The 21,856-nt window shown below is 36.3% G+C and overlaps 3 protein-coding genes across 5 annotated transcripts in view; 1 reads left to right on the top strand and 2 right to left on the bottom strand.

Annotated features, from left to right (window-relative positions):
• The window catches only part of LOC126767809 (dorsal-ventral patterning tolloid-like protein 1), a 122,019-nt gene extending 111,330 nt beyond the window's left edge, over nt 1-10,689 (bottom strand). The window contains exon 1 of one of the 2 annotated variants that reach the window (XM_050485454.1): nt 10,100-10,689. The gene's annotated coding sequence lies outside the window, so the exon portion shown is untranslated. The remainder of the gene's footprint in view (nt 1-10,099) is intronic. The other variant, XM_050485453.1, reaches the window with a different exon arrangement.
• Nucleotides 10,690-16,253: 5,564 nt separating this feature from the next.
• Nucleotides 16,254-19,699, top strand: LOC126753040 (protein sel-1 homolog 1). 2 transcript variants are annotated; one of them, XM_050464154.1, is made up of 8 exons: nt 16,254-16,326; nt 16,425-16,989; nt 17,049-17,272; nt 17,330-17,851; nt 17,911-18,085; nt 18,142-18,625; nt 18,926-19,130; nt 19,189-19,699. In XM_050464154.1, exons 2-8 carry the CDS (start codon nt 16,518-16,520, stop codon nt 19,387-19,389), a joined length of 2,283 nt encoding a protein of 760 aa, XP_050320111.1. In that variant the 5' UTR covers nt 16,254-16,326; nt 16,425-16,517; the 3' UTR covers nt 19,390-19,699. The 2 variants fall into 2 exon arrangements, with proteins under 2 accessions (XP_050320111.1, XP_050320102.1); XM_050464145.1 differs by having other exon boundaries at nt 16,262-16,989.
• A 494-nt stretch (nt 19,700-20,193) lies between these two features.
• On the bottom strand, nt 20,194-21,775 carry LOC126753048 (26S proteasome regulatory subunit 6A-B). Its single transcript, XM_050464168.1, has 2 exons — nt 21,441-21,775; nt 20,194-21,384 (listed from the first exon to the last, which is right to left on the bottom strand). The coding sequence occupies exons 1-2, from the start codon at nt 21,648-21,650 to the stop codon at nt 20,308-20,310; spliced, it is 1,287 nt and encodes a 428-aa protein (XP_050320125.1). The 5' UTR covers nt 21,651-21,775; the 3' UTR covers nt 20,194-20,307.
• Nucleotides 21,776-21,856: the final 81 nt, after the last annotated feature.

Genomic DNA, 21,856 nt, shown 5'->3' with positions numbered 1-21,856 from the left:
TGAATTGTTTTCTCCTAAAATCTTACTATGTTCAAAGGATGCATAAATATATTCTTAAAAATTTCAAAACAATCGATATAGTACTTTTGTATTATTTTTTAAATACCCAACAAAGTGCATGCACACTAGGGTGCCCCTTAAAACAAAATTCCAAATAATGAATTGAAATTTTCCAGCGATTTATGTGTTTTCTAGTATTTATGCTTGAAACAAAAGTTAGATATTTGAGGATTTGAAAATATAGCTGCTTAGGTAAAAGCTTTGCTGATTTAACGCTTTCGGTATTATAATATTCCTAAACACAGCACTTACAATTCCAAAATATAATTCATATTAATTCGTTTTTATGAGCTAACAATGCGACAAGCTATTTAGAAAACCGAAAGCTATAAAAACACAAAATTGCCAATATTATATGCAAATGTAGCAAGAGCAAAAGAGAAAAAAACCAAACAGAAACCAAAGGTCGTTTTCCTTAAACAGGCGTGAACAGAATTATGAATATTTCCATTTCTTCGTGTGTCACCTTTGAACTATTTCCTACAACAATAACTAAAATCCTTTCTCAGCATTCTAACAAAAGCGAAGTTTTATTATCGCCTAAATGTGCGACAATATTGGAAACGCAACGCAGAAAGTCAACGCACCAGAAAGAGCCCAAAATGGTTGGCAACAACAAGGGCAACAGCCTATAATTTAAGTGAGACACGCAGCAGCGGAAACAGCTGCTCCACACAAACTCACACACATACATATATACCAACACACATATTTTGAACACCTCCTAGGGCATACGACCATAAATGATAACAGCGCATAAAATCGCGCCGCAATGATTGCTCCTCACACACACTCGCAAACACAGAGTCACGCAGAATATCGGCAAATATCGTTAAAAGCCAATTGTAAAGTTATGCTGCCACCGCGCTTATGCCCACGTCTTGCCTGCGAAACTTACTCTGGCCTTGGTCACCACTTACACGCTATCATCATGTCTGTCATTTGCAACCACTTGCCACGCCACTTTCGATGGCATTTGGCCCAGGCATGCCAGGCGTGGATAGACAATGTGACAACTCGATGGGCTAAAACGGAAAAGCTTAAGCAGCTCTAAAGGGCAAAAGGTTGGGTGACTGTGCAACGCCGCTGCCCTTGTATCGCTCACTCATCAGTTTGATTTCCCGCTACTCCCCGTCTTTGTTTTTCACGCTAGTTTCTATAAAAATCCATACATACTTCTTTATATGCACGGATCTCTAAGCAGATCTGCCTTGTTCTTATCAAAGCAATTTGATTCGAGTAGTAACACAAATTACCGCACATTTCCAATCGGGCCCCATCCCTCAAAGGCGTACGTACACATTCGCGCTGTTCGTAAATACACTGGCGGCAGACGCTTTGTTGGCAAGAAGACTCAACTTCATGCTTTCGATGATAGGCAGAACCAACTGGCAGCAGGGATGTCCGTACACATGCACGTGTGAGTAAATAACAAATTTGCGAAAGGCAAATGGAAAGAAGCATAAAGAATAAAGTGAACAAAGTAATGACGAATAGAAAGGTGAATGGCAAAGAATCAAGCCTAGCCACAAGCATATGCATATAGAACTTACTCTGGCTTTAGAACAAAAGAGTGCTAGTTGAGAGCGCATGCGCCTCTATCGAAAGAGATTGAATATACAAAAGAGCGGGTCTCAAGTTGTGGCGAGGCGGAAGTAAGAGTATATGCGTAGACCAACCCTAATTGTCAGGGAAGTGAGAGAGATCCAACATATCACAATTGAGGAAAAACATCGACAGCAAAGGCAGCATAAACCAAGAAGACATTAGAACACATAAAGTTTTCTCAGACTGGGCTTTCTTTTATCTTGATTTTTTAATGGATTCGCTAATCAGATATTGCCTAAAATTGTACATACGTTTGCTTCATGTGTATACATCTCATTTTAAGATTTCGGTATATTCTCGCTACCTATAAATAAGATCAGATTTAGTAGCATGTCAATAGAGATTTTATAAAGCCCAACAGGAAAGACTCCTGTTTACAACGATTCAAATTTTTGAGATTTTAACCCAAAAAAATTAAATTCGGGGAATTTGAAAAAAAGTTACAGTTGTTCAAAAATGAGGGAAAATAATGAAGAAATTCGCTATATTTTGAAATTTTTGTATAATAAAGGAAAGAATGCTACGCAAGCCACCAATGAAATTTATGAAGTTTACGGAGACGATGCTGTATCAGTTCGTGTAGCACAACAATAGTTCGCTCGCTTCCGTTCTGGAAATTTCGATATGAAAGATGCACCTCACTCTGGTCGACCTATCATTGAAAAAGTCGATGAAATTATGGAAAAAAATTGGCCAGGACCTTCACATAAGCAGCCATGATATCGATAAGGAACTTAACATTCATCATCAAACGGTTTTGAACCACTTAAAAAAGTCAAAAGACTGGCTAAAAAAAGAAGCTCGATGTTTGGGTACCACATGAATTATCTGTGGAACTATTTAATGGACCGAATTGACATTTGCGATTCTTTGCTGAAACGAGATGAAATCGAATAATTTCTGAAGCGAATGGCAACAGGAGACGGAAAGTGGATCAAATACGACAATAATGTGCGAAAAAGATCATGGTCCAAGTATGTTGAAGCTCAACAAATGGTCGCAAAGCCAGGATTAATGCCTCGAAAGGTTATGCTGATTGTTTAGTGGGATTGGAAAGGAATCATCCACTATGAGCTGCTCCAGCCTGGTCGAACGATTGATTCGACATTTTACTGTCAAAAACTAATGAGATTGAAGCAAGCAATAGAAAAAAATGGCCAAAACTGATCAACAGAAAAGGCTTCATCTTCCATCAGGACAACGCTAGACCACACACATCTTTGATGACTCGGCAAAAACTGGGAGAGCTTGGCTGGGAAGTTTTAACGCATCCACCATTTGTTTTGGTCAATGCAGAACTCCCTTAATAGAGTAAAGTTAGGTTCAAGAGAGGCCTGTAAAAATTTCTTGTCGCAGTTTTTCGTCGAGAAATCAAAAAAGTTTTACACTGATGGCATAATGTCTCTAGCGGAAAGTGGTCGACCAAACTGGTACATATTTGGTTCATTATAAATATAAAAAAATAAGTTGAAGTTTGATTAGAAATACGAAAAGACTTTTTCGACTGCCCAATATAATCTTTGACATTTATTAAAGGGTTTCAATGGGATCAAAGCCGCACGAAAAGCTAATAATTAGGGGTTTCATATCTCATAAGGTTATAACAAACCAAAAACATAGCATTCAGAATTTTAATTGCATAAACTTATTTTTGTATGTAATCAACAACAATTTTTTTTAATAAGTGTAAAAATTCATGGTTTTATGATTTTATCATGCGTCATGACAAGTTTTGAGTACCACAAAGGAAATAAATGATAATAGTTTTGGGTTCAAAAAAGTAATTTGTGATTTGGGATTTTTTTTTTACACTTCGAAACATTTTTTAAAAGATTGAGTGAAGGTATCTTGTTAAGAGTCTAAGATTTTTCATGTATTTTCCTCTTATAATAACTCTCTGTAGGCTACTGATTTATCAGACGAGTATTGTTGCCTCCATTAAGACTATCTGTGAATGATGGCCATGGCGATAATGTCCTGCGGCGAAGACCCACTCATACTACGTAACTGACATAATGACTAAGACTGTTCTCGAGTTCTTGAGCCCCAACAAAATATCCATCTAATGCAATAAAAAAAAATCTATGAATTATACAGTTGTGAACATATTTTTTCGTAGTTCACAAAACCAAAGCATCCCTTCAATCCCTTCTTCGCTGTCATTCACTGCTAGCTGGACCTTTACACCTTCATATTACTCACACACTGTCACTTATGCATGTATGTATGTATGTATATATATGCATTAGTATATATTTATAGTATATAGAAATGTGTTATACTTTTTATGTTTTGTTTACACTATGCATACATGAACGATTTATATGTGTGTGTATGTATGTATGTGGTTCTCTTTGTGTCTATGCAATGACAAATTAATGACGTAACAGCTGAAATGCTTCTCTCCAAATATTAAATCTGCTCGCAAACAAAACCGACATGCTACTTTTCTGCGCGAATAACCATCAGTCCAAGTGAGTTAGTCTGGTTGTCGTAGTGACGCATTGTTTCGCTTCCGGACCTATGGCACTCATGGGAGCCGTTTTGCGGCTGGTCTTCATTTTCCTTTATTCAAACAGCAATTGTGCGGAGACAATTGAATTTTTGTCTTCACGAGTTTAGTTACCATGAATTTTTTTGTATTGTTTCGCACCAATTCTTGATTAAATCACTGTATACACGGCGTATGAGTAACATAAATTTCAGTACTGAATTAGTAAACACAACCAAACAAGATAGGTTGTTCTTGCGCATGCTTCCCCACCGCCTGAAATGTTCGTTCGTGATAATAGTATCAAAATATAATTAAAATTTTATTGCTTTTGCAAGTTGCTTTTCAATTTTCATTCTAGGGCTCAAAGCCACGGAAATACTTTCAGAATTTCAATAATAGATCTCACAGATTCACCAACACTTGCGGTGAAAGCCGAATGATTCAAAATAAGTGCTAAGTAACTTCAAACAAAATCTAGTCTACTTCTTCTCTCACCTTTCTTTTCTGAATTCAATGCTGGAACTAGTATTACTAGAACTCCATGAAGCAGATCCCAATTGTCACTACCAAAAAACCCTTTCTTCAATTTGTAAACTTTCTAAAACGTATGTATGTAAATGAGTACTATATATGTATATGTGTGTATGTCTCTATAGTTTATGTAACACAGTTTCTACTAATGCAAGCGGAAGAAATACATCAATACAAAACAGTGGAGCTCGTTGCTTGAAAGAACACACAAACAACAAATGCAATGTTACTTTATCTTTAAGGTAGCGTCAACAATATTGCTCATGTTTCAGTCAATTTCAATCTAACAAAGCGACAACAATTTTCGAAAGCCATTAACATTACAATGGCACACAAAAGAATGGAACCAAAAACAAAAAAAAAAAACAAAACAAGACACTCTTTAAAGCCCGCGGGAGCAGGCTCTTTAATATATTTCCAACAGCGAGAACTACGCACATTTATATATAGCTGAGTATATTTGTGCTCGTATCCACCTCCACAAACCGTTATTAAACATGAGTCACAAAAAACTGAAGCACAATATACGACTCTCGTAAGTATCTGCACCGGCCAAATGAACACAGCTGCATTGTCTATTTAGAAGTGGGTCTCACAAAGCGGAGCTGCTTGGCTGCTGAGTTGGGCCGCACCTAGGCGAGCTGAATGTGAACCAACGCGATGCTAAAGGTTTGCACAAATAAATATTTTTTATTCATGCCTAACGACCAAAACTTACTGGACCACTTAAGTGCAGCGTTGCTTAGAACAATGGCGACGGGAAAACAACAACAACAATCCACTACCACAATTATGATGACACTAAGAAAACAAACAACAAGTAGTCAGTAAACAATGGCGACAGCGACGTTGCACAAGCGTTTAAAACAGCAAGAAATAACAACAAACAAAGCACATGATGACGCTGTAAACGCACAAAAGAGTTGCAGCTGCATGCAACATTCATTCAGCCACAAAAACGACTTGGCTCATCTTAAGAGTTCTTGCTTGCCTTGAGTGTTACAAAGTGCGTGTTTGTGTGCTTCTTCGCGCGATTCGAAGCATCTTGCCTAAACGACAAAATGACACTGAAATGATGGTCATGGCGATAATGTCCTGCGGCGAAGACCCGTCACGTAACTGACATAATGACTAAGGACTGTCCTCAAGTTCTTGAGATTCTTCTGTCACAATGCTTTCGTTGCTTTAAGATTTTGAAACCAAAAAACAAAAAAAAAAAAAAACAAATTATAATAAATGCAGTTTTACATTTAAGCTATGAGTAGTGCTGAAAATTTGTGGAAATATTCCAATGATAATCTCAAATCGATTGGTTACTATTGAGAATATTGAGAAAAAGGACTATAAGAAAAAATGCGGCTGATAAAACTCAAAACAAAAAAATTGTTTTACAAAATTAAAAAATGTAACATTCAAATAGTTAAATATTTCTCTATCCCATCGAGCAACGAAAACTGAAAATTTATAATTCATAATATTGGTAGTCGAAATAGTTTTTTCGTATTTCTAATCACATTTCAACTTATTTTATTTTTTATATTTATACTAATAGATAAATTAACAAATATGTACCATTTTGGTCGACCACTTTTTGCCATTTTTCAGTATTCTTAAAATATAACTAAATGTAAAAAATGTGAAAGGACAAACATTCCAAAAATGCTCAAAGTTCAACTCTTTAGACTAAAATACCCCTTAATGAAGATCGAGAGTTCGCACTTGATAGTCATTAAAATTACTTGAACAATATGTTTTTGAAATTAGGTTTCCCGCCATGATCACCATGCTCGAACCAGATAACGTTCTGGCAAAGTTCAAAGATCTGGAGAAAGTTATTTCATCAAGAAAACTGTGAGGGTTATGCTTGTTACCAAGCATAACATTTGTTATATCCCAGTTGAAGATTCGGACATTTTGCAACCATAGGCTAAGGCGAATATGTAAAACTTAACCAAGCGGAAAAAAATACTTTCAATTATGAAAAATATAACGAAAATACGTTTACTTCAGTTGTACCAGAGCTATAATACTGTACATACAATTGAATATAATACAAATAAACAAGAAAAAACGTTACCTTCGGCTGCACGGAAGCTAATATACCCTTCACAGGTGCATTTCTTTTAGTAACTACATATGTGTTCAGTTTGTATGGAAGCTATATGCTATAGTAATCCGATCTGAATAATTTTATCAGAGATTACATTGTTGCCTTAGAAAATAATCTATACCAAATTTGGTGAAGATACATTGTCAAATGTGAAAGTTTTCCATACAAGAACTTGGTTCCGATCGTTCAGTTTATATGGCAGCTATATGTTATAGTTAACCGATCTGAACAATTTCTTCGCAGTTTACATTGTTGCCTTAGAAAATTATCTTTACCAAATTTAGTGAAGATACATTGTCAAATGTGAAAGTTTTCCGTGATGATTCCGATCGTTCAGTTTGTATGGCAGCTATATGTTATAGTGGTCCGATATCGACCGTTCCGACAAATGAGCAGCTTCTTGAAGAGAAAATGACGTTTGCAAAATTTCAAAAGGATATCTTAAAAACTGAGGGACTAGTTCGTATATATACAGACGGACGGACGGACGGACAGACAGACAGATAGACGGACATGGTTAAATCGACTCAGCTCAACATACTGATCATTTATATATATACTTTATAGGGTCTCCGACGATTCTTTCTGGGTGTTACAAACATCGTGACAAACTTAATATACCCTGTTCAGGGTATAAAAATACTATTACCACGCCCCATACTAAAAAAACAATCATTTAAAATAAAGTTTGCCAAGATCCTGGAAAATTCTGATATTAGTTATGTATGGGCTAGGTCAAGTTTTTATTCAACTTTATCTATTTTAAGCACAAAGATACACTGTTATAAGAAAAACACTCTCCCTCAATTTTATTAAGATAACTCACATATTTACCGATGTATGTGGTATAAAGTCACCCGAAAGTTCGAAAATCAAATTCCACCCATTTTTGGTACACAGAGATACTATTAGCAGCAGTAGATTTTATTTGAATTTTAATTGTATATCCCATACATTGACCGATATTTTCGATCAAAAGTCAATCATACGTACTGGAGCCCACATATTCGGTACCTAAGGGTTTGAACAGTTTTGGTTGGATTTGGGCAAGTTTTAGTCATAAGTTGACATAATTTTAAAAAAATTTTAGTGCAATGTTTTATGCCGTTATATTAATTGCTTATTGATTAGTGTACTGGAAAGTTAAAGAATCACGTGGAACTTAAAATTGTGCTATATGAGAAGTAGCCGTAGTTGTAAGGAGAACGTCACTTACCTAATTTAGTTGCAATCTGTCCCGAGATAAGTGCTTTTACCTAAAAGTGAGCGGTGCCACGCCCATCGTCCAATTTTTACACTAGCTCCCATAGAACCTTCTATGAGAGGTGTCAAATAAATATTTTGAACTTTTCAATCACACATTTGAAAATGAACAATGTTCATAATCGTTAAGCCAAAAATATTCGTTTCTTATATATTGTATTTTGACTTTTTACATTAGTATTATATAAGCACTTAACTTTTAACTGCGACATTGTTGATCGAATTTATGTGCTTATTTAGATAATGAACGGTAAGTGCTAACGGGTGGCAAAAATGCAAAGAAGAGTGCGCGATAAGGAAAATAAATGTCGTTGGCTAAATGCGTTTGTATTTGTGCGCACAAAATTTCACATTTCTAATCACCCCTTTGCCTAAAACGAGTTTACGGTATTTTTTAGCAGTCTGATTTCTCAATAAATGTTAATGAAAAAACGACAAAAAAATTAAATTTCAGAAGCAGCTGTAGGATTATAAAAAGGAAACCATTTTTGTATCGGAAAAACCAAATATACTTTTACAATAAAAGTTGATAAATTCTAATAAAAGCGAAACAATATTAATATGTTATGCCATTTCTTATTAAACAATTAATAAAACTAACTTTCCTAAATTTTAAAAGTCAGACTTTGAAACTCTCTTAATATTTATATTTACTTCACGTTTCTTGCTTTCTCGGCTTTACTCATTTCCATTCTCCAAGTGACCAAGAGATATAAGGCTTTCTCTTTGTGCCACAAAACGCTCTCAGCAAAGCACGCATAAATAAAAGAGTTAACAAAACCTGTTTTCGCCTTTCTAACAACCGTTGTCCTTATATATTTCCCAATCAGGTAATAGTTGTTTATTTATCAGTGACAAAATAGCTCTACCGAAATAGAATATACATTTATTAAAAAAAAAATTGCTTATCTGAATTTACATGAATGCAACAGTTTATAGTAAGCCATGGCGTATGAGTAATTTTCAATAAATTACCACTAAGGCTCTTGGGTGTTTTTTTTTTATTTTCATTAATAGTTGATAGTGGTTATAAGAGTACCGTTACTCTATTTAAATTTGCAACAGTACTCGTTTTCGCCACGTGTGCTTCTTTCGGCGACGTTCTCTTTACTCCCATTTATACTCTTTAACGAGTATGTACAGACTCCACGACCAATACACTTAAAAGCACATTGTCAATGACACTTAATTGTGGCTGGCATGCTGGTGTAATGGTTTCGAAAATAAATTGTCGAATAAAACAGCGTATACTTTCTCATCTGTATATATGTATTGGCTGAAATCAATGTAATGGTGTCTTTCTATCAACTTTCAGCTACTCTTTTTGTGCTTCCAGTCGGCACTTGGCAGCTGTTTCTAAAACTGCTTGTTGTCGTTTGTTTGTGCACTTTTTTGAGTCGACCTATGTATATCAACACATGGATATGTGCATATCTTTATATGTATATGTATAGATGCCTTATTGTTTTTAATTTTTCTCGCAAAGACACTCGTGGAGAGAAGCAAATCGTTCATTACACATTTTATAGTTTTTCAGCGTACTAAGCTCTGGTGCTAGAAGCTGTAAGCACATACGCACACATACAAACTTGCTGATGAACGATGAAGATGTACATATAGTATATTATATGCTCGAAGAGAGTAGCAAAGGACACAAAAAGTCGAATAAAAACAATGAAAAAACGCACAGTCGCCTACTTTGCAAAGGCAACACACGCCCTTTTGGACTTTTATCCACTTGTGCGTATGTAAGCGGACGTATTTTTATATGGCCATGCATTCGCATCCAAGCAATATTTACCCACAATTGTGTGTGTATGTGTGTGATTAAGACACTTGTGTTGCCTGGCTGTTTGAGTTGGTGGCACTTGGTGGCTCTTGTTATTGTGCTACTTGACACTTTATGGACTTAACTCTTTTTTATGTTTTTTTCTTTCTTTCTTGCCTATATACCAGTTTTCTTTCACCTTTAATTACTAGTGAATGTGCGCCAAAGTGATTATGGTATTTTAGTGAGACACTTAACTACTTACATAAAAACAGAAGATAGCTGCAGACATTGTGTGCTCGGCTCAGCTGTCTAATGTGGCGTTTGCGTGTGTCGAGTTTTCATTTTTAATTCCGCATCTTGAGTTTGAAGTTTTAACGTCGTTTTTCAAATTTTTTTTAAGAAACTACCACATTCACTCCAGTAGATTTCAGGGATTTTCAATTCAGTTGCCCTAAATAGTTTAGTTTTTTTCTTATTTTTTATTTCTTTGTGTGGTATTTATACTATTATTTTAATATTTTTTTTTTTCGGTTTCATGCAATCATTCACTTCACTGCACTTGCACACTGTCAACACTTATTTCTACAGCTGTCAACTGAAAATCCTTGCAGCTGCTAAAAAACATGTAAATGACGAGGTGGAAACTTTGCATCACTAAATAAAACCATTTCACTTTTCTAAAAAATATTTGTTTATTTTCAGTATTTCGACTCATTTATCGAAAAAAATAATCACACTTCATCACATCATTTCCAAACGCTAATTCCTTTAACTATTTCCGTCCAATGTCGCTGTCGAACGCTGCGGTAAATCGTACATCACTCGAGTAGCGCGAATTCAAAACTAAATGCTGCATATAACTGCGCAAACGACGCAACTCAGCAAAGGCAAAAACGCGATTTCCAATCAACAATGAAATTTTTAATGATTAAATTAGCCTTACGCCTATGAACCCCAGCTTAAGCTTAAGTGCTGATCCGTTCAGTAAGAATTTGTATGAAAAAGTGCCCGCGCCTCATGGCACCACTTCTTGGTGGCACTACTCAGAATTATCCGCTTTGCCATTCACATCAATTCAGACAATTGTTTGCGCAATAAATTCAATTAAACCCATATTGCTAAATTTATACTCAATGTTTGTGTTAGTATGAATATACAGACAGGCGATCCTATGTTATTATTAGGGGTGTTCATTATGGAGACTAGTGATGATATTTATTGCACTAAGTACAAGTAAAAAGAGAAGCTGCGAGTTTCGAAATTTTGTCGTAGTAATAGTTTCGGAGATACAGCCTAAGTGCACCGTCTTTAAACGCCTTTTTCTCGAAACTGTGTGTTTGAAGTCGGTTGGCAAGATTTCTCGAGAACAACTCAACCGATATTCATGAAAATTTGAACAGGTCTTTGAGATACAATTCTTAAAGACTTAGACGAATTTTATTTGAAGAAATGTCGCAAAATTTTCAGTAAAGTTTTCATTTTTTTTTGTAAAAATGTCTGCCAAAAATTCAATTTTCAGTTTTTGTTCTTTCTTCCCTTAAATTCTAAGTTAACGTTTTAACTAAAACACGTATTTTTTCACTTTAGATGAACCTCTAAAGAGTTATCCTGCCAACGCGGAAGCATCTTTTTTACGAGGGGTCACCGGAAATGGCGTCGCAGGGCCGAGTTTAAAATTTTTTTTTCCAAAAATTTCAGAATTTCTTTGTAAATAGTGTAGTTTATAACAAAGAAAAAATCAATAAAATATTTAATTTTCTGATATGAGAAATAACTGTTGGAAAGAGGCTGTTTTTTACCCACGGAAACCCATGTAACCTCTTAATCAAATTCAAAACTCTTCACTTCATTTTATATCAGAACTCACGAGAGCAGATGGGTATATAAAGTTCGGCTGCACCTAAAGCGATTTCTATTTACTTATTTTTCCATGACTTAAATCTGCTTGTACTTGTGGGTGCCTGCTTTAGAATTGAGTTGATTAAATCAGGCGAGCAAGTAAACAAATTGAGATTGATAATAATAAGAATAATGGCACTATTATTACTACAGCTTATCATAAAACTGCAAAACTTGAAAAACTACGCAAGAAGGCGTAGATATTTTAAATTGAGTTCATGTTAGAGGAATTTAGATATAATTCTTCTTCTACGGCTACGAGTAGGTTTTTTTTTCTTTTTTTTTATTAGTAATGTAAAGCTACCGCATGTACTGAGAACGACCTTTACAAATGAGAGTTATTAAAATTTGCTAATCCCCTCAAATAAGTAATTACTTGAAAATGATGGCTAGAAAGCTTTCGAAAGCTTCTATATACGGAAAAAATGTTAGGTTAGGTTAAGTTAGGTTAGGTTAGTCTGCTAGGCCAATAAGCCACGCATATGCCAGTGTGGTCCTTTACGATACCAGATGGAGGCCTCACTATCGATACCTTCTTCGGTGTATCATACCGTGGTGACTCCAGATGCTTACAGCGTAGTCTTGGCAATGCAGGACCAGAGATGTTCCACTGTTTACCTGATGCCCTACTCTAGACATTTCCTGCAGAATTCTCGATCTGTCACCCCCATCCTGCGTGTAGCGCCACCAAACAGTGACCAGATAGTATTTGTATATACACATAACATATGTACAATGTATGTGCAATAAACGATTTAAATTTATATTGTCTTTTGAAACAAAGTTCTCGTAGCTTGACTTAAAGCCACTGAAGTGCGTTCTGATTTTCCGCGGCAATTGTACGGTCCTATTGGCCATCTCCGACCGATTGAGGGATTTTATAAAAGGCTTTTGTCAGAAATGCGGTGTGCCGTTTCAAAAATAAAATCGAAAATAACGACCGAATCGAAAATAAAAATTTTCAAAAAGGCTCCTTCTGCGTCGATGCAGCTGTGACAGCGGGATTTCCAAGTTGAAGGCGTCGCGGAAGGCATTCTCTGGACTAGCCTTGAGAGCCGAGGAGCATGCTGCTTGGATCCCTTCTGTCATCTCAAAATGCTAACCTTTCATCGGCCTTTTCAGGCAATGAAACAAAAACAAGTCTGTATGGCGGCTCCGGAAGAGTTAGGATGTCTTGTCGTCAGTGAGCACTTTTGAAACCATCTTCGCGCACACCTTGTGCATGTTCAAGTGCTCCGTCACAAAGTCATTAACCACAGACTTTCATAAATTTAACATCTGGGCAATTAAACGAATACTTAGTCGACGTCTGAGTTCAAAACTTTGCGCACACGAGTCACATTGTCAGTGTTTGTTGAAGCCACAGGTCTCCCAGCACGGAGAGGCCTGGTGCCACCGAAACACACCACTTCTTGTTACAAGAACAAGGTAAGCCTGCTTGATCATATCAAATATCTCTGTCGCAAATTTACAGAGTTTCACACAAAATTTCATCGTGTACCTCTGCTCTAACGAACGAAAATGTTTGTCCTGACTCTCCTGGTGCTCGGAGACAACTGGCCAGTCGCTCGTTCGTTAGCTAGGAACACCCTCTACCGAATCCAGTCGGTGCACGCACGCTCCGAAGTAAAGTCGCGGTGGAAAAACATCAGTAATATTACTTTCCGGACAAACCCTGTAATCCGGCCAATAGTCTCAGAGCCATGAGGGTATCTCAGAGCCATGAGCGTATAAAACTTTTTTCTTGAAACGCTGTTTTACAAATCGGTGGAATTTTTCTACGAAACGGCTGACCCGAATAACTTGAAATTTTCACACGAAGTACTTATGTATACATATTTTTCAAGTATTGATTAAAGTAATACTATTTCTTATAACAATTTCGATTTTTTTTCAACACTGAAATGTAAATTTTTTCACAAAAAGCGGCTTGTTTTGTGAAGCTGACGTTTTGTCAAAAATAAAAATGACCAGTCCTTCGATCATATCCTACAGTCATTTATGGAATCTACACAGTGAAATTTTTTGGTTGAAAATTGGTTTGAAATAATTTTAAGCAGAAAAGTTTTCTTCGGCGCCAAAGCACTTTTCCCAACGAAGATCGGTTACGGTATCAAGAGAATTCAAAATTTTTCCAAATGATTTCGGAATTTTTAAAGTACACAAAATTCTGTAAATGTACATTTTTTTTTTTTAATAAATTTGCTTTAAAAAAAATCACAAAAAAAGCTCTTTTCTCACTTGTAAGTGGAAACTGCTTTTAACTATCACACAATGACCAGCGTTTACACATGCATATGTAGTTAAGCAAACTTTGTGCTTGGGTATACAAGAGATATGTAATGTCGACGTATGTATGTACATAGGTCTTCTGTGTACCTACTTATGAGGGCATACCTGAAACACGTGTGCGTGTAAAGTGCCGCACAACGTTGGTGATGATGCAGCAAAGGCCTTGACATCATATTCAACTATTCCGCACACCAACTGATTCTGAGCTACTACTGCAAAACGGATATGGACAGTTTGGCCATGAAAACAACAAACACAATGGGCAGTTAATCACTGTAAAACCAATTACAGAAGCCTAATAACGGATTATACGAAAAGCGCACTCAAGAATATGTTCGCCACGATAATGTAACCGAAATTTAATTTTCGGAATTAGTTATGAACTCTTCCAACATACTAAATTCACTTCGATTGGTTCATTAAAAATTAGGCTTCACACATACATATACATACATATGTATGTATATATGTATATACATGTAAGAAATTACTTCTTCGTTTCCATATTTTCTGTCTTTGTTTTCTAAATTTCATCGGTTTATCTTTACACCCGTATCCTGTCGCTGTTTATTGTTGTTGTTGTTGTTGATGTAAAGCATTCTCGGCCCAGCATCCGCTTTTCGCTGTCGTTACCATTCGTTTGCTACCATTCGCTTTTGTTGTTGTTCTTATTTTCGCAATTTGGGAGCGGCTCTAAATGCGAAAGGAAAATATTCGGTGGGCAGAATCGCTCGTCTCTACCCACTCTACCCACATCACTCAGTTTCATGCAATTTGCAATTTTCGATGGATTATTTTTGTTAAATTTTGAAAAAAAAATTGAAATTAAAAAAGGAACGGGAAACGAACGGTATGAATAGAAGCCTACATTTTGTATATAGTACATATGTATGTATGTATGCATATGCGTGTGTAAGCGTGATAGTGGGTGTGTTTCTTATATTTAGGCTTTTATTTCATTTCAAGTCTCGCCTTTGTAAATCACATTATTTTAGTCCAGAAATTGTATGTGATTTTTCTTGGCCCATCAGAAGACTCTTTGCACCTTCTGTTTAATGACCTTTGTTCGGGATAACCGTACAATTTTTTGGTCGAAATTTAAAATTTTCACTTTGCTCGGCTTTACTTATTACTTTAAACAATACATAGATAATTAAGATTAGTATCGTGCACTCTTATATTCGCTGCCCTTAATAAACCTTCACATTATTTCAAACTTCCACTAGATATTTTTGCGAAATATTATTTCCCATTTTTTACTTATAAATACACTTCACACCCAATACACAATGCCACAAGCATAGTATTGGGACCACATAATCCGCATAAAAATCCAATTCGAATGCGAAAACTAACCTGCACCGTTGCTCTCGAGCGCCACACTAAATAGCTGATGTCGTCCGAGACATCGCCTTAACCAAGAACGGCGCAAAGAGTTGCACGAACAGATGGAAGTTGGTAGCCAGCAGATGGAAGAAGGATGTTGGTGGAAGCTGCTATTGGTATTCCGTATCACTTTGAGTTGCGTACGGGATTGATCCATGGATATACTATACATATGCTCTCTGCTGTTCAACATTGAGTTAATTTTGCTACATTGCTCTTACTGTCGATGAATAAAAACATTTGCATTGCAGGAAGTGTTTGTGTGTAACAAAACAGTTATTCTCACTGAAGGATGTCAAAAAGAAAAGGCTCTCTTTAACAAAACAGTTAGTTAACAAAAGTGTGCGCTCTTTTTAAGCGACTCGTAGAATGAAATATATTTCTCTTTATTACTACACAATTGTTTTTTTTTTTTTTTGTTTTTAGTTAATTTACAAATCATTACATAAGACAGATATATCATGATGTTTAATTTTTATTCTTACAATATTAGGAACCATTTTATTAAGTACTTGAACATTTTAAAGACACTAACGACACTTTTGGCCAAATAACCGGCACGCGGGTCTTACTATGACCCGTTTTAAAAGATATGTAGTGAATAAATATATTAACAATACATTTATTTTATCAATAATTCAGTGTAAGTACTATAACTATATATATATATAATATAAAAAAAGTTATAATAATAAAATTTTTTACTATTAATATTGTGCAGGTGCAGTACAAAATCTTTTCCTCGTATATAGTTCATAGCGAATCCACCAAAACATAAGGTTTAGAAAATAATGTCTGGTAACGCTATCATCATTTATTTTGACATTTGCGTAGAAATAAAAAAAATTATATTTTCTTACGTGTGAATTGGAAACATTTTTATTTTATCACGACAATAATATTTAAACAAAAGTAATGCAGAACTTACTAAAGATATACCATTAGTTTTGCGTATATCTCGTTCGTAATGTGTCTTCGTTTTTCCTTTTTTTCTTTTGTGCAAAATCTAGAAGAACTACTTCAAAAGGAGTATTTAAAGCAAACATAAAAAATAATTTACAACCACTCTACATATAACGTTATCAGAATATATTCAGGAAATTATGAAAGTTCGATTCAAGTCATTTATTGCGTTGCTTTTACTGCCACTACTTATTCTCAGTATAGTAACAGCTGAGTTGCAGGGACCCCTTTCAACACACAATGCAAATACGCAGGATGCACTTCAACCAGAAACAACAACTTCACAACCGGAAAATGCAGCTGGAAAAGCTGCGAATTCAGCAGAATCTACAGATACCACCACTGTTAGCAATGAGCGGAAATCAGCCAAATACGTAACAGAAAATGAGTCACCCACAGATGCTCCAGTTACCCAGACACCAGGCAATACAGTTGTTTCATTGTCAGCCTTCGATACTGAAATCGGACCTCGCTTCAAAATTTGGCAACAAGCCTTACTCGAACAGCAGCTGAACGAAAAACTCGTTCGGCAGAAGTTGGAAGATCAAATAGCGGCTATTGAAGAAATTCGTAAAAAACCAGTTGCTGAACCTACCCCTCGAGAGATCGAAGGTACCTAAACCAAATAACTGTAATTGCATGTATATGATTGAATAACTGTTGTTTTTCAGCTCAAACCCTCTACGAAAAAGGTATGGATATAATCGCGAAACAACGTAGCGATAAAGACTTAGGACACATATTTATAATGCGTGCTGCTGAAATGAACCATCTAAAAGCTCGCGCAGAGATGGCTTGGTCACATCTACTAGGACGTAATGGCAAGCTGAATTTTGAATTGGCGGCAACAGAGTTTGATGAATTAGCAAAAGAGGGATTGCCGGAAGCGAATATGGTAAAAAAAATCAAATTGAATATATCTTTTATCTTTAATATTTTTTCATTTAATCAGGGTCTTGCATTCCTCTACTCTGTTGGTGTTGGTGGCAAAAACGTCAGTCAACCACTGACTTTGATTCATTTGACATTAGCAGCTCTAGGCGAACATACATTTGCACAGATGGCCCTTGGATATCGATATTTGTACGGAATAAATGTGCCAACTAATTGCGAGAGGGCGCTAATGTATTACAAGAAAGTAGCCAAAAAAGTTGCCTCCAAGATTACATTCTCGAACGGACCAGTTGTCCATCGTGTACGCTTACTAGATGAGTCCGAAAATCCTGGCAGTCAAGAAACTGAAATTGTTGACTACTATCAGTTGTTAGCAGACAAGGGTGATGTTCAGTCTCAAGTGGGCCTTGGACAGCTCTACTACCAAGGAGGAAAAGCAATACAACAAGATCACCAAAAAGCATTGGAATACTTTACTAAAGCTGCAAATACAGGCAATGCAATAGGCTATGCCTTCTTAGGCAAGCTTTATTTAGAGGGTAGTGAATTCATCAAGGCTGATAACGAAACCGCATTCAAGGTAAGTAAAACAAAAGCATTTAATATTCGTATATAAATGTTAAACGAATGTTATTACAGTATTTCAAGAAAGCAGCCGAACTGGGCGATCCAGTTGGACAAAGCGGATTGGGACTAATGTATCTGAAAGGACTTGGTGTTCCAAAAGATCCACTCAAGGCTCTAAACTATTTCACGCAAGCCGCGGATCAAGGCTGGGTTGATGGTCAACTTCAATTGGGCAACATGTACTTCAGTAAGCTTATAATACATTGAATCAAATTACAAAGTAAACTAAAAATTTCAATTTAGCTGGCAATGGTGTGAAAACTGACTACAAATTAGCGTTGAAATACTTCAACTTGGCTTCACAATCTGGCCACGTATTGGCTTACTACAATTTGGGTATAATGCACACCTACGGCATTGGAATGTTGAGATCATGTCCAGCGGCTGTAGAATTTTTCAAAAATGTTGCCGAACGTGGTAGATGGAGTACGAACATGATGCTCGCTTATAACGATTACAAAAGTTATTTCACTGACAAAGCCTATATGCAATATGCATTGCTAGCAGAGCTGGGCTACGAGGTTGCCCAAAGCAATGCGGCATTCCTTTTGGATCGCGGCGACGTCAGCATTTTCCATGATCGACATGAGGAGCTTATACGTGCGTTTTACTATTGGAAAAGAGCGGCAGGTCAAGGATACTCAGCTGCACAAGTGAAACTGGGCGATTATTACTATTATGGCTGGGGAACGAATATAGACTTTGAAACGGCAGCTGCTCTGTACAGGTGAGTTTCTGTAAATTTGCGGTCACCATGTTCTATTCGCAATCAACATGCGGTGCGTTATAAGACTGAATATTTTCATTATCACGACCGTCGGGTTTACGCAACTTGAACAAACCCTGTTTCTTATACAGCTTGGTACTGTCAACTCGTCAGCATTCCTCCAAATTACGTCTTCTGCTACAACTGAATATTTTTAGTAGTAAATTTTTTATAAACATAAATTTGTAGCTTTTCCACAATTGTATTTGCTGCAAACTGTGTAAAAAGTAAATTTATTTGTATTGCATTTTATCTTTTTAGAAAAGCGTCTGAACAGCAGTATAATGCACAGGCAATGTTCAATCTTGGCTATATGCACGAACAAGGGCTGGGTATGAAAAAAGACTGGCATCTGGCGAAGCGCCTCTACGACCTCGCTGCTGAAACGAATGCAGATGCAAAAGTACCGGTAGCCATAGCACTTCTTAAACTGCAAATGCTTGCAAAAGTTGAAGCCATTAAACAGGTATGATTCTTAATATATGGAAAGTGGTGAAACTAATAAGCAATATCATTATTTTCAGTCGCCTTACAAATTCATCTTCTACATGGACGAAAATATTGCCGCTAACTGGGACTTGTACATGATCACGATATTGACACTGTTGTTAGGATTTATTATGTATACTAGACGTCCGTATCAGGATCAACAACCAGCAGATCAGCAGCAGCAAGAGCAAGTAAATCCTGAAGCGGAACAGCAACAGCCACAGCAGCCGGAGTGAATTAGCATAAAACATACTAAATAGTAATACTTTTTAGGTGTAATTAGTTGATATGTGTACATAACAGTCAATAATTTAATGTTATTTGTTGCATTACCGTTAACATCGCCATTACCAAGACCGTCTCGGCGACATGAAGCTTGTGTTAACAAGTATTTTATTATTTTCTTTTTAAAGTAGCACATAAATATTAAACCATCTTAATAAGCCAATTTTGAAATCGATATTGAGATTTTTTTTTGAGAAAACCAATGAATCCTTCACACCATTAAAAGTTGTCTAAATAAATTATTTTATACCACAAGTTTAATATTTACTTTTAATACTGATAATATTATAGTGAAATAAATTCTTATTGGACTCTCATTCAAGTTATGAACCTGAAAAGACTCAATAATTTGTGAGGTCTTAATTGAAATTAGTTTAGAAATTTAATGTTTAGATAGAGAGAAATTAATTTATGTTTTCCACTGCGGCTTATGATCTATTGTACCCTCTTCTATACCACATATGGTCACTGAGATCCAGCACTCTGAACAACTCTAGGAGCTTGATGGGCGCGATGGAGGTGATGTAATTCCTGTCCACATAGATTGATGCAAGGGCCTTGAGCCTACTTCTTGCTGGATAATCTAGGATCAGGTGTACTGGAGTTAATTGAATATTTACTGTCATTTTACTTTTTATAGAGGCAACGTAGTAACTTAACGTTTTTTACACAAAACTTCTATTTACGATATACATATATTAATTTTATTTATGTGAGTTATACATACATATATTCTTCCAATGATCGAAAGCAAATTCGATTTAGTGTTTTTTATTTTCAATGTGTCGTTTTCATTTAATTAAAAATAATATTAGCAAAATAACTAAAAACTGCATAGTGGAAATGAGCAAAACAAATATGATTAGCGCTCAAGCATAATAATTCAAGTTGGCTTTCTTCTTTGCTTGCACTTCCATAATAGCGTCCATGAAATCTTCATGTGTGACGCAAGTGGCATTACGGCGTAACGCTATCATACCAGCTTCTACACATACGGCTTTACATTGCGCACCGTTGAAGTCGTCGGTGGAACGTGACAATTCCTCAAAGTTAACATCATTGCTAACATTCATTTTACGTGAGTGTATTTGCATAATTCTGGCACGCGCCTCCTCGTTGGGATGTGGAAATTCAATTTTGCGATCCAAACGTCCTGAACGTAATAGAGCTGGATCCAGAATATCAACACGATTTGTAGCTGCAATAACTTTTATATCGGCAGTTGAGCTAAAACCATCTAGCTGGTTCAACAATTCTAACATGGTACGCTGTACTTCACGGTCACCAGCCTTCTCGGAATCAAAACGTTTTGTACCAATGGCATCTAATTCATCGATGAAAATAATTGCTGGTGCTTTCTCTTTGGCTAAAGCAAAAGCATCGCGCACTAATTTAGCGCCGTCACCGATAAACATTTGCACCAACTGCGGACCCGCCAACTTCAAAAATGTAGATTTTGTTTGTGCAGCACAGGCACGCGCTAATAGTGTTTTGCCGGTGCCGGGAGGGCCGTATAGTAGTACTCCTTTGGGTGGATGAATACCAAGAGTCTTGAATTTATCTTTGTGAGTCATTGGTAATACTACAGCTTCAATCAGTTCTTGTATTTGTTTGTCCAAACCACCAATATCTGAATATTGTTCAGTTGGTCTCTCATCGACTTCCATAGCCTTTACTCGTGCATCATATTCCGCAGGCAATGTTTCTAAGATTAGATATGAATCTTTGTTGACTCCTACCAAATCACCGGGTTTCAATTTTTCTGCGTCCACCAAACCGATGACAGGCAAAAAGTAAGCCTGACGGGTGGAAGTTTTGATAACGGCACATTTGCCCTTCCTTTGATTGTCCAATACCAAAACAGCGCCATCATCCTCTTCTTCTTGAGGATCCACGTCCAGCAGTTCAATGACGTTTGATACCAAGTACGGCAAAGTTTTGTTAACCTATTAAGTATATAAATTGTGATCAACATGTTTTGTTAGTATAACTATTAAATTACCTTAATCTTTTCCGTATTATCTTTGATTTTTTCGTTTTGGGCTTGAATTTCGTGAGTTATACGCATAACCTCACTCTTCATGATCTTGATTTCATTATCCATTAGACGCGTCCTGCTGACTATTTCGTCGGTGGACATACGTAGTACCTCTTCACCCAAAGTTTCCTCGCCATCATCCCAAATGGATTTATCTTCAAGAGTAGTCGCCATTTGACAAAAAATATATATTTATTTACTTATTACGTTGAAAAATATTGGTTAATATTTCGCTTTGGTTCCGGACTTTCAATGACTTGTAAATTTTTGTTTTGTGCTTATTGTGACATTTCTCTACGCTCGTCTTGCTTTAATGGTCATATTTCTTGAAATCGATAACAAACGAATTAGTCGACATGACAGATTCTGTATCGATTTCT

The sequence above is a fragment of the Bactrocera neohumeralis genome, chromosome 2 (genome assembly GCF_024586455.1).
Source record: "Bactrocera neohumeralis isolate Rockhampton chromosome 2, APGP_CSIRO_Bneo_wtdbg2-racon-allhic-juicebox.fasta_v2, whole genome shotgun sequence".
Taxonomy (NCBI): Eukaryota; Metazoa; Arthropoda; class Insecta; order Diptera; family Tephritidae; genus Bactrocera; species Bactrocera neohumeralis.
The sequence above is the reverse complement of the archived record's forward strand: the minus strand, read 5'-3'. Positions and strand labels throughout refer to the sequence as shown.